Source organism: Uloborus diversus, chromosome 10, assembly GCF_026930045.1.
Source record: "Uloborus diversus isolate 005 chromosome 10, Udiv.v.3.1, whole genome shotgun sequence".
In the NCBI taxonomy this organism is placed as follows: domain Eukaryota; kingdom Metazoa; phylum Arthropoda; class Arachnida; order Araneae; family Uloboridae; genus Uloborus; species Uloborus diversus.
The window spans coordinates 77,497,798-77,512,454 of NC_072740.1; the positions used below are offsets into that span (position 1 = coordinate 77,497,798).

The following is a 14,657-nucleotide window of genomic DNA, read 5'->3' on the forward strand; positions in this document are numbered from 1 at the left end:
TCTACTTTAATCTTCCTCCAATGAACGCTGTTTTGCTTTTCACACTGTAAAAACCATTCAGAAACGTCCCTGCAAAATAATGGGCAGCTAATGTGCCCAATTTGTGCCAGTAACATATCCAAAAAACTGGAACGGTTTCCGCTAAAATTTAGCAACCTTCCTGAAATTATGCCAGAAACGTTCGGAAGAATTTAGAAATCTCCCCGGTTTAAGCCCAGTATGTCTCTGTAATCTTCAGTGAAAACTTTGGGAGGTTAAAACAACAAATTGACACTTTTCTAATTTACCAAGAAAGCTCCTAAAATCATCATTACAACGATGGTCACAGCTGAGACAGAAGCTTCTCACTTGCCTACATTTCTTGCAAAACTACTATATCCACAAATTTAATCACTCTTACTGGGAGCTTAGTCAATCTGGGTGGGCCGGAGTGAAGTATGAGACCGATCACTTCATAAATACACTCAGTTAATCATTAAACTGGTAGTTAAAAATATTTTTCACAACTCTGAAAAGTCTGCGGTCGTGCCATTTGTAGCAATACAGGAAACCTTTTGACCCAAATTCTTGATTTTTCACAGGAAATTTATCTAAACCTGTGAAATCCCGAAACGTTCCACGGAAATAGCCAGTGACATTTCAGAATTTTTTACAGCGTAAACACATCCGTACATGCTTATTTACCCACGAACGTATCCCCGTTTTTTATGACTAAACCCGAGTATATTCATTTTGAACATCCCCCAGAGTTAATTATTTCGAGTTTTCACTTGTACGTATGAAGTATCTCGCATCCATATGATTACTCTAAAACGATATTCCGTACAAGGTTAAAATTTCATATAGTGAGCTCCTGTGTACTCTAATTGTGCAGAACTTCTTTTAGTTACGTTGCAACGTTCCAAAAATGTGTCTTGGTACGTTTCTATGTTTTTGCGTTAATTTAAATGCAGTCTGAAGTAAGGTAACTGGCGACCACCTGCCAATATATGACCATGTTTATGAAGTAAAATTAGCGGAACATTGCCCAGTTTGATGATAGGGGTGATATTTAGCAAGATTCCTGTGAAATCAACTTTAAAATAACTGTCAATGCAATTTATTGTTCGATTTTCTCTAAAATAACATCGTTTCGCTATGAAAAAAGTGGGGCAGGGGGGGGGGGTATTGACGATTTAAAAAAAGCTTCTTTTGTCAATCAAAGGAAATATTATATTGTATTTTTGCTACTTTTCTATGTTTCATTAATAAATTAACTATTATTATTATTGCTTTTTTTTTAAGTATGAAAACCACATTCCATAAACTAACACATTTTTACAGGTGTATAAAAAAAAAAACAGAAAGAAACTATTTATTTACATTTTTAAAAACACTTTGTTTTCTTAATTTTTACTCATTCATTAACTTATGCTATAAATAACTCCTATTATATATGAAGGGGATAAGGGGGCAGGGGGAGGATAGACCTCTTTTGACAGATAGCCTTAACTTATTTCTCACTGTATTTTTCAACTAACTAATTAAATCGTCTTTCTTTCTGAGGAATTTTATGCTTTCACAAACCACTCCCCTTCTTCACTCACACTTGTTAATGAAATATGTAAAATATTTACATTTTTATTTCATATGCCGAGGATTTTTTCAATCGCCCACGTTCTTTTGCGTTTTTTCTTTCATGTGTTTTTCTAAGACGTTTCATAAGTTTCAATCCCTTTCAATTAAAAAATGAACGTATTTTTTTGCGAAAGGTATTTTCTTCTTTCCCATACAAATATTTTCTCAGCAAAATATTGATGATTTGTGGTATGAGAGATGCGCTAAAACATTTCTCAGTCACCTACACTAAACCCCTAGATCGTACTAGCCTAACGACACGTCCGCCATTTTGGGGCCAAATGCTGCTTTCTTCCTATGTCTGTTATAATGAAGTAGCGTGTTTTACATCTTGATTAGGGTGCATCTTGATTGTGGGTTAATATTGAGTTAATAGAAAACCACAATCTAAAAGCAACACATGCTGCTTCACCATAGCATACATCAGAAGAAAGTCTCGTTTAGCCCTAAGATGGCGATGTATCGCTACTTATTGTGGAATTCAAGGCTTTAACCTAGAAAAACCCTAGAAAACAAAATTGCTGCCAAACATGGTAAATGATTCGTAATGCTTCCTCTCTCTGTGAAGCTACTTTATTAGAATAGCCATAATATTTACCATACTTGGTCACGACTTTCTTCTGTGTTTTACTAAACTTGTGAAAATGCTTTACAATTTTCACTTCCGGTTTGATCTGGGGGGGGGGATATAGTCTTTCGCTGAAGAACTGAATTTTTATTTAAAAGCTATGAAATTTATCTTTAAAATGAAGGAAATGCATCCCATACGGAAATGAAAAGGAAACTGAATGAACGATCCACAAAAGATTCGGCACTGGGAATACATTTTCAGAATTTGCACACATTTTACATGCTTCTTTATCAAGAGTGGGAGAGGAAGGACTGGTGAATCGTACAGCTTTGAAATACCTCTTGAAAATAATTTTTAGAATTTCAATATTCAATACACCCCCGTAACTTTTTTCTTCAGACCGCTTACTATTTTAGATAGTGTAGTGCAATTTAAAAAAATCATAAAAATGTAGCAAAACGTATTTAATTATATATTCATTTCGCAATTTTTCCTTCTGTTTATTTTTTGTATAATTTGAAATTGCGTTTTGGAAAAAGTTTTTGGGTGATGTTAAAATGGAAATCATTTTCGTGGTCAAAGCTAAAAAAAAAAAAAAAAGATTAACCTAACAAAGTTTAAGCAGCGCGTGCATTGCGAGTTAGTGTAGTAACATTGTTTTAATTAATAGCTAGTATAAGCAATGTACATTTGGATGTATCATCTACGAATTAATTACTTAGTATTTGAGGTAAGTGAGTTTTATACTTAGTTCATAGAAATATGTTTTCATGAAAAAAAATCTTGGTAAATAAGAGAACTTGTGAGTTACTCATTTGTTGAATAATATTTCATTTTCTTTGGTGTAGAATTTAGATTAATATTTTTAATACTTAATAGTGTTTAAGGCATTTTATAAGTATATATGATATTTCTTTAAAAAGTATTTAGTATTAAAATATTTAGTTTACTTAATTCTCGATGAGCTCCGGCTTGAGGACGGATGTTTTTAACAGTATGAAAACTGGCGTGCTTGTATCAAGATCAATATATGGTTGGTTGGTTGGTTGGTTTACTTATTTTTAATGGCGCAAGAGCCCTTGAGGGCTATACTGCGCCAAACGATTTTTTAGTTTAGAATTTATACATAAATAAAAAATCAGGGTATGATAAAAGTAAAAAGTTTTGGAGAGGAAGGTATAAACAACAGTAGTTTAAAACAAGTAGTAAAAAAACTGTAAACATTAAAAAATTTATGAAAGGGTTTGAAACAATAGGTTGTCAAAGAACCTTCAGTAACAAGAAAAACGGATAAAATTACATTTTGACGACACAACCACTAAATTAAAAAGGAGAAGCCAATCTCCCGGAGGAAGGAGTATATATTGGGATGGGGTGGGTCCCCCAGCAAGTCTTTCAGAGATGGATTAAAATTATTAAAATATTTAAAACGTATTTGGTTAAAATTTGGGCAGTTGCATAAGATATGCAACACTGTCTGGTTGACTTTACATCTAATACAAATCGGAGCTGGTTCACGGCAGTATGAAAACTGGCGTGCTTGTATCAAGATCAATATATGGAATCTCGGGTATTTTATTTCTCCTGCATTAGTCTTAAAGCGTTTTCTTTCCGTCAATATAGTCTTAGTTATTTTATTTCTGTAAACTTATGTCTTTTGTAGTAATTACTTGGGCTTTCAGAAGAAGTCTTTGTATTTTATTTGTAGTCAATTCTCTGTTATGTTATTTTTTAGTCTCAGTAGATTTTTCATATTTAACTATCCAAAAATTTTCATTAGTCTCCTGAAAAATGGTTTCTAGGAAATTTTCATGTAATTCCCCGGAATTGTTTTTACTTTGAAGTAGCACGGTTTAATGTAAAATAATCGCGTGGCTTCGATTTCTTGTTTACAAATTTAGGTAAATACATACAATACATAGGTTAAATAGTTCGTGACAATTTACATTATCGTAGGTCACGATCACACACATTAGTGCAGCCAGAAATTCCTTCTGGAGGCGGCTTTTTGGTCACAACAGTCTACACGTGTAATAACTACTGTATCAGAATTGGCAATAGTCTTAAAACCAAGGTCCCTGGAAGGGGTGTTCCCCCCACCAAACCCCCACCTTGTTACGCCACTGATCGCACATCATGGTTTGAGTTTTTAAGCCTTTTTGTATGCCTTTGGAGTATAACCACTATGGTAAATAAGTTATGCTTCATACCTAGAACATGCAATTGAGTTTTCAGAAGGACTATTTCCCAGCCATTAGGTAGAAAGTGTAGATCGCAAACTTGAGGGACCATTGGGACTGTACTAGCGTATGAATTAATTTCTGTCATTACCGAAATAAACGTTATACCCACGATACACGCATCAGTTCGCTTTGAGCACAATATCAAATTAGGTCTGAATTTAGAACGGTATAGTTTAGCTCATCAGTGCGACAGTTGTGATAATTTGCAAAATTTTTGCCTGGTAATGCATTCTTCGGCTGTTCAAAATACTAACAAACATAATCACTTATGAAAGTTTCTGGTTTTCATTATTTAAGGGCATTTTTCCCACCATCTTAGTATTAAACATATTACAAAGACAAGTAAAAAGTACATATTGCTTCAAATTGGTGCAGTAAAAAATACAAGAAAAAACATAATTTTTTTTAAATAACTTTGTTTTAAATAGACCTACCTCTGTCGAAAATTTGAAGTTGAATGCATTTTGCAGGAAATTTCCCGTGAAATGGCATAGAAAGTATATTCTTATATATCTTACTAATTCGCAAATTTAAAAACAAATGCCTTTTTCTAAATATGTTATGAAAGTGCAAAAATCTACCAATTGAAAATTCATTGATTCTAGCTCTAAAAATTGAATCATGCTAAGTGAGATACTTAGTTTTTAAAAATCATATTGGATTTTGTATATTTTTAAAATTTTCTAGAGAGAACATGTTCAAAATATGTAAAATAAGAGTAATTAGAAATAATTGACTAATTTATACACATGTTAAGATAGAACCAAGTGTGAAGAATATAACCTAAACATTGTATTCCCAAACTTGTTTTTGTGCGGTGGATGGGGACCGCATAAAAAATCGAATGAAAAAAAAAATCGAAACTTCACGAGTGGCTATAAAAAATAGTTTTCATAACACAGTTATTTTTTTTCATGCGGTGGATAGGATCCGCATAAAAAAAAGTCTCACGTACAAAATAACCCAAAAACTTTAAAAAATAACTAGGAATTGCTTCTTTAAAGGAAGTCAAAATAAACCAAGTGATGATAATTTTGCAGAATCGTCAGGCAAAATTTCCCGAAAAAAGAAATTTTCGGGAGGTCACAAGGACTTCCCATCGAGATGCCCCTGTGATCACATGAAGATTCTACCTCGCAATCGTTTTATAAATAATTTCGCCAATTAAGTCCCAATCTGATTGACATTTTCATATACCGCACAAAAAAAAAAAAAAAATCACAAAAAAAAACCCGCACAAAAACAGGTTTGAGTGTATTATATTTCTTTGCTGCGGGCATGTGTTACTAAAAAGGACGTTTATTAGGAGCCCAAGATTAACAGAAACAAAGTATATCTGCAAAGAAACGCTCATATAATCCAATTATAACCTATTAATGCTAATGTAGGACTGATCATTCATAGATATAGTAAGTCATTGCATTATCATTGTTGGTCATGCATAAACATATTATTTTGTTCGTGGACATAATAGTTAATACATAAGTTTGCTAGTTATTGCTGCTAGTTAGATGCAGATTTGTTGGAAAAAATTATTCTTACTTACCTACACTTAACTTTTATATTAAATGTTGAATATTTCTTCTTAAAAGTTAATTATATGGCTAACAAATACTTATTAGGTTTTTTTAAGAATAATTAACAGTGAGAAACTAGTATTCCAATTAGCCTTCTCTTTTTTTTCAGTTGTAAAACTAAGGAATACTTAACCAGATTACCAATGGTTAGCTTAGTGATACCTTTCCACAATGAGCACTGGACAACATTGCTTAGAACTGTGACCAGTGTCATCACTAGATCACCATCAGAACTTATTCAAGAGATTATACTTGTGGATGACTTCAGCACCAAAGGTAGGAGTGCTTAAAAATATGCTTCTGAATTTAAAAAGAAAATTGTATTGAAAAATAATTTGCGAAATATTTCGTCTATCAATGCTTGAAATTATAGATGAGTATTTTTTGATATTCCTCTATTCATATACAGCATATATCAATAAAATTAGTGTAGTAATGTAATATTTGCTTGTGGAAACTTGCCTACCTGGATGCGTCACATGTTTTCTACGGTACGTATAAAAACACTCGCTCCTTATAAAAGACTATTTGCAACCAACATTTCCAGTGCTAAATAGGAAGATTAATTGTAAAATCTTATTATATCGGCTTATATTCATTGTCTTTCTGGTATGTATAAAACACTCGCTTTTTATTCAAGTCTATTTAAAATAAACATTTTCATTGCTAAATAGGAAGCTTTCTTTCTAAACTTTATTCTAGTGGTCTACATTCGATATGTTTCTGCGAAATAGTGTGATTAAACAGTTGTTATATAAACCATTTTTGATTACATTTCTTGTGTGTTGCGTTGTCATAAAATCAGATATAATTAGAAAATTTCTTGAACGTGGATGAATGCGAATTATAAAGGTTTCACAAAGTAGTTTGCTTGAGTTTTCTAGAAAACTTTTCTCTACTGGGAAATTGGTGTTTGCTTGAAATTCTGAAGTTGATAAAGATGTTTCCATTTAACTGTTCATGTAATTACTAAAAAAGCGCGAAACATGGATTAGCGTGATATTACATGACTAGTCGACCCGTGCGGAACTCCGCACTGTGCTTCAAATCGTTTCATAAGGCATTTTGCTCTTTAAGAATTTCAAAGGAAGAACATTATGACGAAGAACCGAAAAAAAAGTAAGCGCAGAAGAGAAGGCATCCCCTTTTAATCGTACATATTTTCAATGCAAACATAAATGTCATTAAAAGTGTGGCTGAGTGGTGACTCGTGAAAAAGCAATAATTGTGCATGTGAAAAAACAGGTTGTGGCAAATACAGTCCTGCACATGTCAGCATCTGACGGTAAAAAAAGAAACATTAAAGAGATATTTATTCGCACGTATTCGAATTGGCGCCATTCTTACTAACAGCCCGACACCCCAACAAACCTAGCAATTGCACCTTCCTTTTCGAAAGCTATTCATTGAAGGAATGCGTAGTAAAAAACAGCAAAAAAGCTTTTTGCAAAAAAAAAAAATAATAATAATAAGATCATGCATCTGTGTTTTGTCATTAACCAGCATGATACGATTTAAAATTATTCGCAAAGCATGGAATTTGATTAAAGAATGACGAAGATCTCACGTTGCGATTGAAACAAACATTCTAGAGAAGTAATAAATTTGATTGAAAATAAGTGTTTTTATCTTTGAATATTGAACTATTTCACATAGAAGGTTGCTTTAACCGTTACGGCTTAAATGCCCTCACATGTTTCTCTTTTAATCGAACACTTAAAATTCAAAACCGAAACCAGTTGAACTGAGTCCGTTCTAAAGTGTAATTTTTCGAACGTAGACAAAATGTTTTTTTTTTCAGCAGAAAGCAGAGGAGTAGAAAATAATTTCTTGCTAATGAAGTTGATAATACTTTTAATGCTTTATATCGTATGCGCGCGAATAAAAAATTAAAGGTTTACTGGTTGAAACTCGTAGTTTTAATTTGACGTAGTATTTCTTCATTTGTGCAAAAGGTCGAACACTGCTATTAGAAACATCTAAATTTCAGCATACAATGAAAATGTTTTTCTGCACAAAAAGGATTTCCTTTAGGTAAATCTAATACTTTTTAATGCTTACATTATGCTGAGTGGTCTGGATGTAGTCAAAGAACACAGTTCGATTAACAATCAACTTATCCGAATGATAACTGTAGCCTGCATAAAGGAGTCGAAACACCAAGTAGCATTCCCACTGCTTTTATTTTATTAGGTGTGTATGTTATGAGCACATGTAATGCGTAATACTAATATAAATTTGATATTATGTCGGACAGCCCAAGTTTGCCCGAAGTTCAGATAGTTTATAGCCGAACGCTCTACCGAAAAAAACTTATCAATTAAACCGAACAACTAAGTCCAGTGCTGTTAAGCTTTATTAAAATATAAACACACACACAGGCTATTTTTTTTTTTTTTTGCCGAAAGCGACGTAAAAAATTTAAAACTGCATTAGAACTTTGCTTTAAAAAATGCATAAGAACTACAGGCAGCATCAAGGTTTTGAAACAGCAAGAGGCGATTTCGAAAACTTGAATTTTCGACCGTAAGTCTTTTTTTCGTCATTGGCCAGCCTGATAAGTTTTAAAATGAGAGGGGATTAATATATAAGGTAAGATATTGAAGAAAAATGTTTTTATTTTTGAAAATTTTTACAATTTGTTATCGCAGGCTGCTTAAACCGTTATAACTTAGATGGCAGCACGTGTTCATCATTTAACAGCACGGTTAAAATACAAAATAAATTGAACTATGCTTTCGAATGTAGTAAAAATGTGATGAGCTATTTGTTTTTTAGCAAAAAGAAGAAAAAAACATATATTTTACCCTTCAAATTGAGGTAGTATTTTATTTATTTGTACAACGAGTCAAAAACTCATTAGAAGAATAATATTATTTTTTTTCTGAACAAAAAACAATTCTATTGTAGTCTGAAATCTTAAACCTGTTACTTATATTTTCGCTTACATTATGCTTTAATTTTCTTTCCAGAGCCAAAGCTTCAAAAAAAAAAAAAAAAAAAAAAAACACGTGCAATTTCGAAGTAATTTAGCACAAAATCACTGAATGTTTTCATATCAGCAAGGAGCATTTCCTTCTCATTTATTCTATTCCCTCATAGTTGTTATTCATTTAATTCAGTGTTCATGTAATGCGCGATATTTCTCTACTTTTTTTTGTTGCAGATTGTTCGGACGTGGGCCCGAACACGTAATCTCCTGGTTACGAAGAGAACGCTCTGCCGATCAAGCTACTCAGCTCTGTCGGTCATAGCGCAAATTAAATTTATAAGTTTGACCGAAAACCTCATTCTGGTTCTTTAAAACAGGTTTTTCGGCTAAAAGAAACAATTTTCAGACCTTGGGTCTATTTTTCGTCAGTAGCCAGCACCATAAGCTATAAAATAAGCCGTAAATCAAAGAAATCGATCAAGAATTGAGGGAAATTTGGCGTAGAAACCAAAAACAGGCTACAGAAATAATATATAAGGATTCAGTTGGGTTTTAGATCTGGGGCTATTAAAGTGGAGAAATCGGAAATTCTATAGTTTTAGAGACATTAGTACGCCACGTTTACATGAAATAAAACCCATTAAGAGTGTTTAAAAAACACATAATTTGACTTCAAATTTCACTACTTTTCGGTTTTATTTTGAACTGATGTATAAAACTTTATTATTTTTAATTTGTTTGTTCTGTTCGTATTTCTGAAATTATTCTTTATAAGTGTATCTTGCGTTTCTTAATTGTATTTGCAGTTTAAATTTCTGCATCACTAAATGCATTTATAATTTTATCTTTTTTTTTCCTCCAGTGCAACTTAAAGCATCTTTGGATGATTACGTCCGTCTGCATTTTCCAAGTATTAAAATAATAAGAGCTGATAGAAGAGAAGGTCTTATAAGAGCTAGACTTTTAGGTGCCAAAGCTGCCAAAGGAGAAATACTCTTGTTTCTAGATTCCCACACCGAGGCCAATGTCAATTGGTTACCTCCTCTTCTGGGTAAGTATTTTTGAAAAAATTTGTTTCTATCATTATTTTCGCTGCAAAGTTTTGAAAAAGCAGTGACACAAATAGTTTCAAAGCCACTTGGAAAATTAAGAAACAGCAAAATTGAAAATTGAGTGGCTTGAAGGCAGTCAAAGTTGCGCATCCAAACTATAGTTTCTGACAAATACTTCAAAAGCAAATATAGAGTGATATACGGTTTTATTTTTTTGATGAGATATCATACAAAAAATAATAACTGCATCTTCAATAATGTTCCTCATGTGATTAAGTTGTGATGTAAAACCCCTCTTTGTAAAGTTTTTTTTTTTTTAATTTGAGAGTGAGAAAGATCCCTCCCCCGTTGTTTGAAAGAATAAATTACGTGATGGTTATAAAGTATTTTCCTGATAGTTTGAACTTGGGAAAAGAAACAATTTTGACATAACAACGGCTTGGATTGCAAACCAGGTACACTACAAAAAAAAAAAAAAAAAAAATCAGGAAGGTTCCTGAAAAATAACGAGCAGACATTTTGTTACTCACTATTTCGCCTTCTCGGTAAATAAATGCATTTTTACTGAAGCAATTCTTATAAACAATAAATATCTTAAACTTGTTTTAAATTCTAAACCAGTCGGATTAGCGTAACCACTTCGACTCCTTTATGTTTTTGACACATGATTTATCTTTAATTACTCTTATGCGTCTATTTAACAAATGCAAAATTATTAATTCTCGAAATTACACACAAGCATACAAAAGTCCTCCTTCTAAAGTAATCAAACCCTTTTTGAGTTAAGAAATATTATCTTTTTCGTTTGATTGCAAAACATCTAGTTTTGACATTAATTTTTATTTCAGAGCCTATAGCTTTGGATCGTAAAACAGTAACCTGCCCCTTTATTGACGTCATCGACTACGAGACGCTCGCATATAGAGCTCAAGATGAAGGGGCACGAGGTGCCTTTGACTGGGAACTGTACTATAAACGTTTACCTTTATTACCAGAGGATTTGAAACGACCAACAGAGCCTTTCAAGTAAGTTTTTTTATTTTGAAATCGTCACCGTAGTTATAGTTACTGACGTCAAGTTGTGCTACACACTACAAATCGGTTTAACGATGCTTCTCAAAAGTTAAAACTAACTTACATTAAGCTCAGAGTTTGTTTTGATGGGTAATAAAGATAAAACATTGAGTTAATATAGACGAAAGAAAGATATGTACTTGTTCTCAAAGCTACATAGGTTATCTGCACTCGATATTAATTTACGCTTGTTTTTTTTCATTTCATTGATCTGTAATTTTTGATCGTTCATTTGTAGCACCATGAGTAATATGTGCTATAAATTTTACTCCTTTCCAATCAGTCTTTGGCCATTTTAACAAACATGAGCAGTAATAGGTTTGCACCTTCCGATGTACTGGGAAAGCTCCTAAAGCTAACTTGACCGAAGTTTAGACAGAATTGCAAGCAATCCCCTCAAAGCTACAATATCCGGAAAATGCCCTTAGATTGCGATTGAGTCAGATGGGACTTAGATTGAGACCACTGAGAAGAGATAAAATGGAGGGAGTGAAGACTTTCATACGTAAACCAAAGACCCCAAGACACGTGATAGATTTTAAAGAAAAACATTGTGGAAGAAATCAAGTTTCTTTTGCTAGATTCACACAAAGCGTGTCAACCATTCATCGTTGTTGAATCACGGGACTTAGTCGTAGCCTCAGCTTTTGCTTGGCCAATGATTGGCCAATCATCCCTCCATTTATATTCCTGATCTAAGATTGAGACACAGCTTAGTGTACGAATGGCCGTAACGTTGAAACACCTAATAAAGAAGACTAATATTTGTTACACAAGTAGCTAAAATGTTTTTCAGTATAAAATCGCCATTCATGGAACTTGTTGCTAATCAGCAAACGTTTTAGCAAAAAAACTTGTTTTCACAGGAAACTGGTGTAAATTCTTGAAATCTTGAAACGTTACCCGGAAGTAATCAGTGATGTTTTTTTTTCCTTTTTTGTAAGAGTATTATTTTTTTTCTCTAGAAGTCCTGTAATGGCTGGAGGTTTGTTTGCTGTAAATCGAGAATTTTTTTGGGAACTTGGAGGCTACGATGATGGTTTGGACGTTTGGGGAGGAGAGCAATATGAACTTTCATTCAAGATATGGCAATGCGGAGGACAAATTTTAGACATTCCCTGCTCTCGTGTCGGTCATATCTACCGGAAGTTTGCTCCTTATCCCAATCCTGGGATCGGAGATTTCGTCGGAAGGGTAAATATTTATTTCACCAAATTTCGATGTTTGTATAGATATTAAAAATTTTTATGTCCTTAATTACAACCTGATTTTTTGGAATAAAAATTAAACATATCGCCAACAGGGCATTTTCAGCTTCAATGAAATGACATTTGTCTCCAGCTCGGTTATTTACTATTCCAGACTGATGATTCAACAACAAAGACGAAATTGCAGTCTCTGGTGTGGTGACCGAGCTGCTGGTATACTGCATGTAAATAAGAGTGTCTCTTTTTTCTATGGCTGTACTGTCATATTCGAGGAATATACTGATTGTTTTTTAAAGTGCAGCTGTTATTTTTATTTTTTGTTTATTTAAGTTAATGATGTACTGACGGAGATAATTGACACAAATAAGGAGGCAATTAATCTGCCTTTTTTTCTTACATTTTTCCGTTGAAAATGTAAGATATGACTCTACTACCCTCCTTAACTATGCCAATTTCTGATCTCCAATCTGTTCTCTAATGTTTCCCCAGTCTGTTCTTAGGTTTTAATTCAAAAAATATATTAAGCAGAAAACAGTCGGCACACTTTTGGATCATTTTCTTTATTACGAAACGGCCTGAGCAAACATTTTAGTACACTTTCTTTATAACAGAGCACATTCAGAAAACATTTCTATACTCATTCAGGCAACTGGAACACTTTTTTGGAATTAGGGTGCTCCTATTGTGTTGGGACTTTAAAGTATAGATTCGCGGGTGATTGACAGTGGGGTGGGAATCAAATACAAATACAAATACAAATGTGACGACCAGCAACAGGCTCTGGGCCCAGCTAGGCTGGTCCTGGTCAATTAATTAGTCCCCAATGAAGATCAATGGCCCTCTTAAAGCTATCCACTCCCTTGCTCATTACCGCCTCTTCCGGTAAGCTATTCCAAGTGCCCACGACCCTGCTAAAGTAGTAGTTTTTCCTGATTTCCAAGTTAGCCTGAGATTTAAATAGCTTAAAACAATGACCCCTTGTCCTGCTTTCCCCGCAAAAATTTAATCCATTTACATCTTTCATTTTGATAAATTTAAATAACTGAATCATGTCCCCTCTGACTCTCCTTTGCTCTAGGCTATACATGTTAAGCCTATTAAGTCTGGTATCATAATCTAAATCTGAGAGTCCCCTTACTAATTTAGTTACCCTTCTTTGAACCCTTTCCAATACAAAAATATCTTTCTTCAGATAAGGCGACCAGAATTGCACAGCATACTCCAAATGAGGTCTTACTAAACTCCTATATAAAGGCAGAAGAACTTTCTTAGATTTGTTTGAAATAGATCTATTGATGAACCCAAGCATTTTGTTGGCTTTGTTACTAGCAATACTGCACTGTTGACTAAACTTGAAGTCCTGATTTATAAAGACACCCAGATCCATAACATTTTCTGCCTGATTTATGACTGAACCCTGTAAACGATATCTCATACGCTTATTTCCATGACCTAAGTGTAGCACTTGACATTTCCCTACATTAACTGCCATACCCCATTTATCTGCCCACTTAGTAATATGATCTAAATCCTCTTGCAGCTGTTTTACTTGTTCTTCATTTTCGACAATCCCCATAACTTTTACATCGTCAGCAAAACAATTCATGCTTCCAGAAATATTTTCATTGATGTCATTCATAAATATAATAAACAAAAGAGGCCCTAAAACTGATCCCTGAGGAACCCCACTTAAAACATCACTCCAATTAGAGTGATTTCCTCTCACAACTACTCTTTGCTTCCTACCAGTAAGCCAATTTCTTACCCAAAGTAAAGTTTTTCCTCCTATTCCAATGTCAGCTAACTTGCTGAGAAGAGCAACATGCGGTACCTTGTCAAAAGCTTTTTGAAAATCAATATAAACAACATCCACACATTTTTTGTTATCTAAAGCTGAGGTAACCTTGTCGTAGAAATGCAATAGATTAGTAGTACAGGATTTACCTTTCCTGAAACCATACTGCAAACTAGTCAACAGACTATTAGTCTCTAAGAACATCATGATCTTAATTTTGATCAAAGTTTCGAAAATCTTACAAATCACCGAAGTCAAACTTACAGGTCTATAATTCCCAGCAATACCTTTAGACCCCTTCTTGAAGAGTGGCGTTATGTTAGCCAGCTTCCAGTCCTCTGGCACCGTCCCCGAGTTATAAGAAGCATTGAAAATAATCAAAATAACATCCACTAATTCCTCTGCACATTCTACTAAAATTTTTGGATAAATATTATCTGGTCCCGGAGCTTTAGTTGCTTTAATCTTTTTCAAATGAAATAAAACCTCCTCCCTGGAAAATACAAAATCCTCAAGCTGTATAATAGCTTGTGTCTTGTTAGTGTCAACTGTTGAGATACAGTTATCGTTAAACACACTGGAAAAAAA

The 14,657-nt window shown here is 33.6% G+C and overlaps 1 protein-coding gene across 1 annotated transcript in view; it reads left to right on the forward strand.

The window, feature by feature from the left end:
* LOC129231401 (putative polypeptide N-acetylgalactosaminyltransferase 10) overlaps positions 1–14,657 on the forward strand; it is a 90,902-nt gene that overhangs the window by 60,687 nt on the left and 15,558 nt on the right. Inside the window, exons 3-6 of the mRNA XM_054865707.1 lie at positions 6,118–6,284; positions 9,803–9,991; positions 10,841–11,018; positions 12,032–12,260. Of these exons, the coding sequence (XP_054721682.1) occupies positions 6,118–6,284; positions 9,803–9,991; positions 10,841–11,018; positions 12,032–12,260 (763 nt within the window). The remainder of the gene's footprint in view (positions 1–6,117; positions 6,285–9,802; positions 9,992–10,840; positions 11,019–12,031; positions 12,261–14,657) is intronic.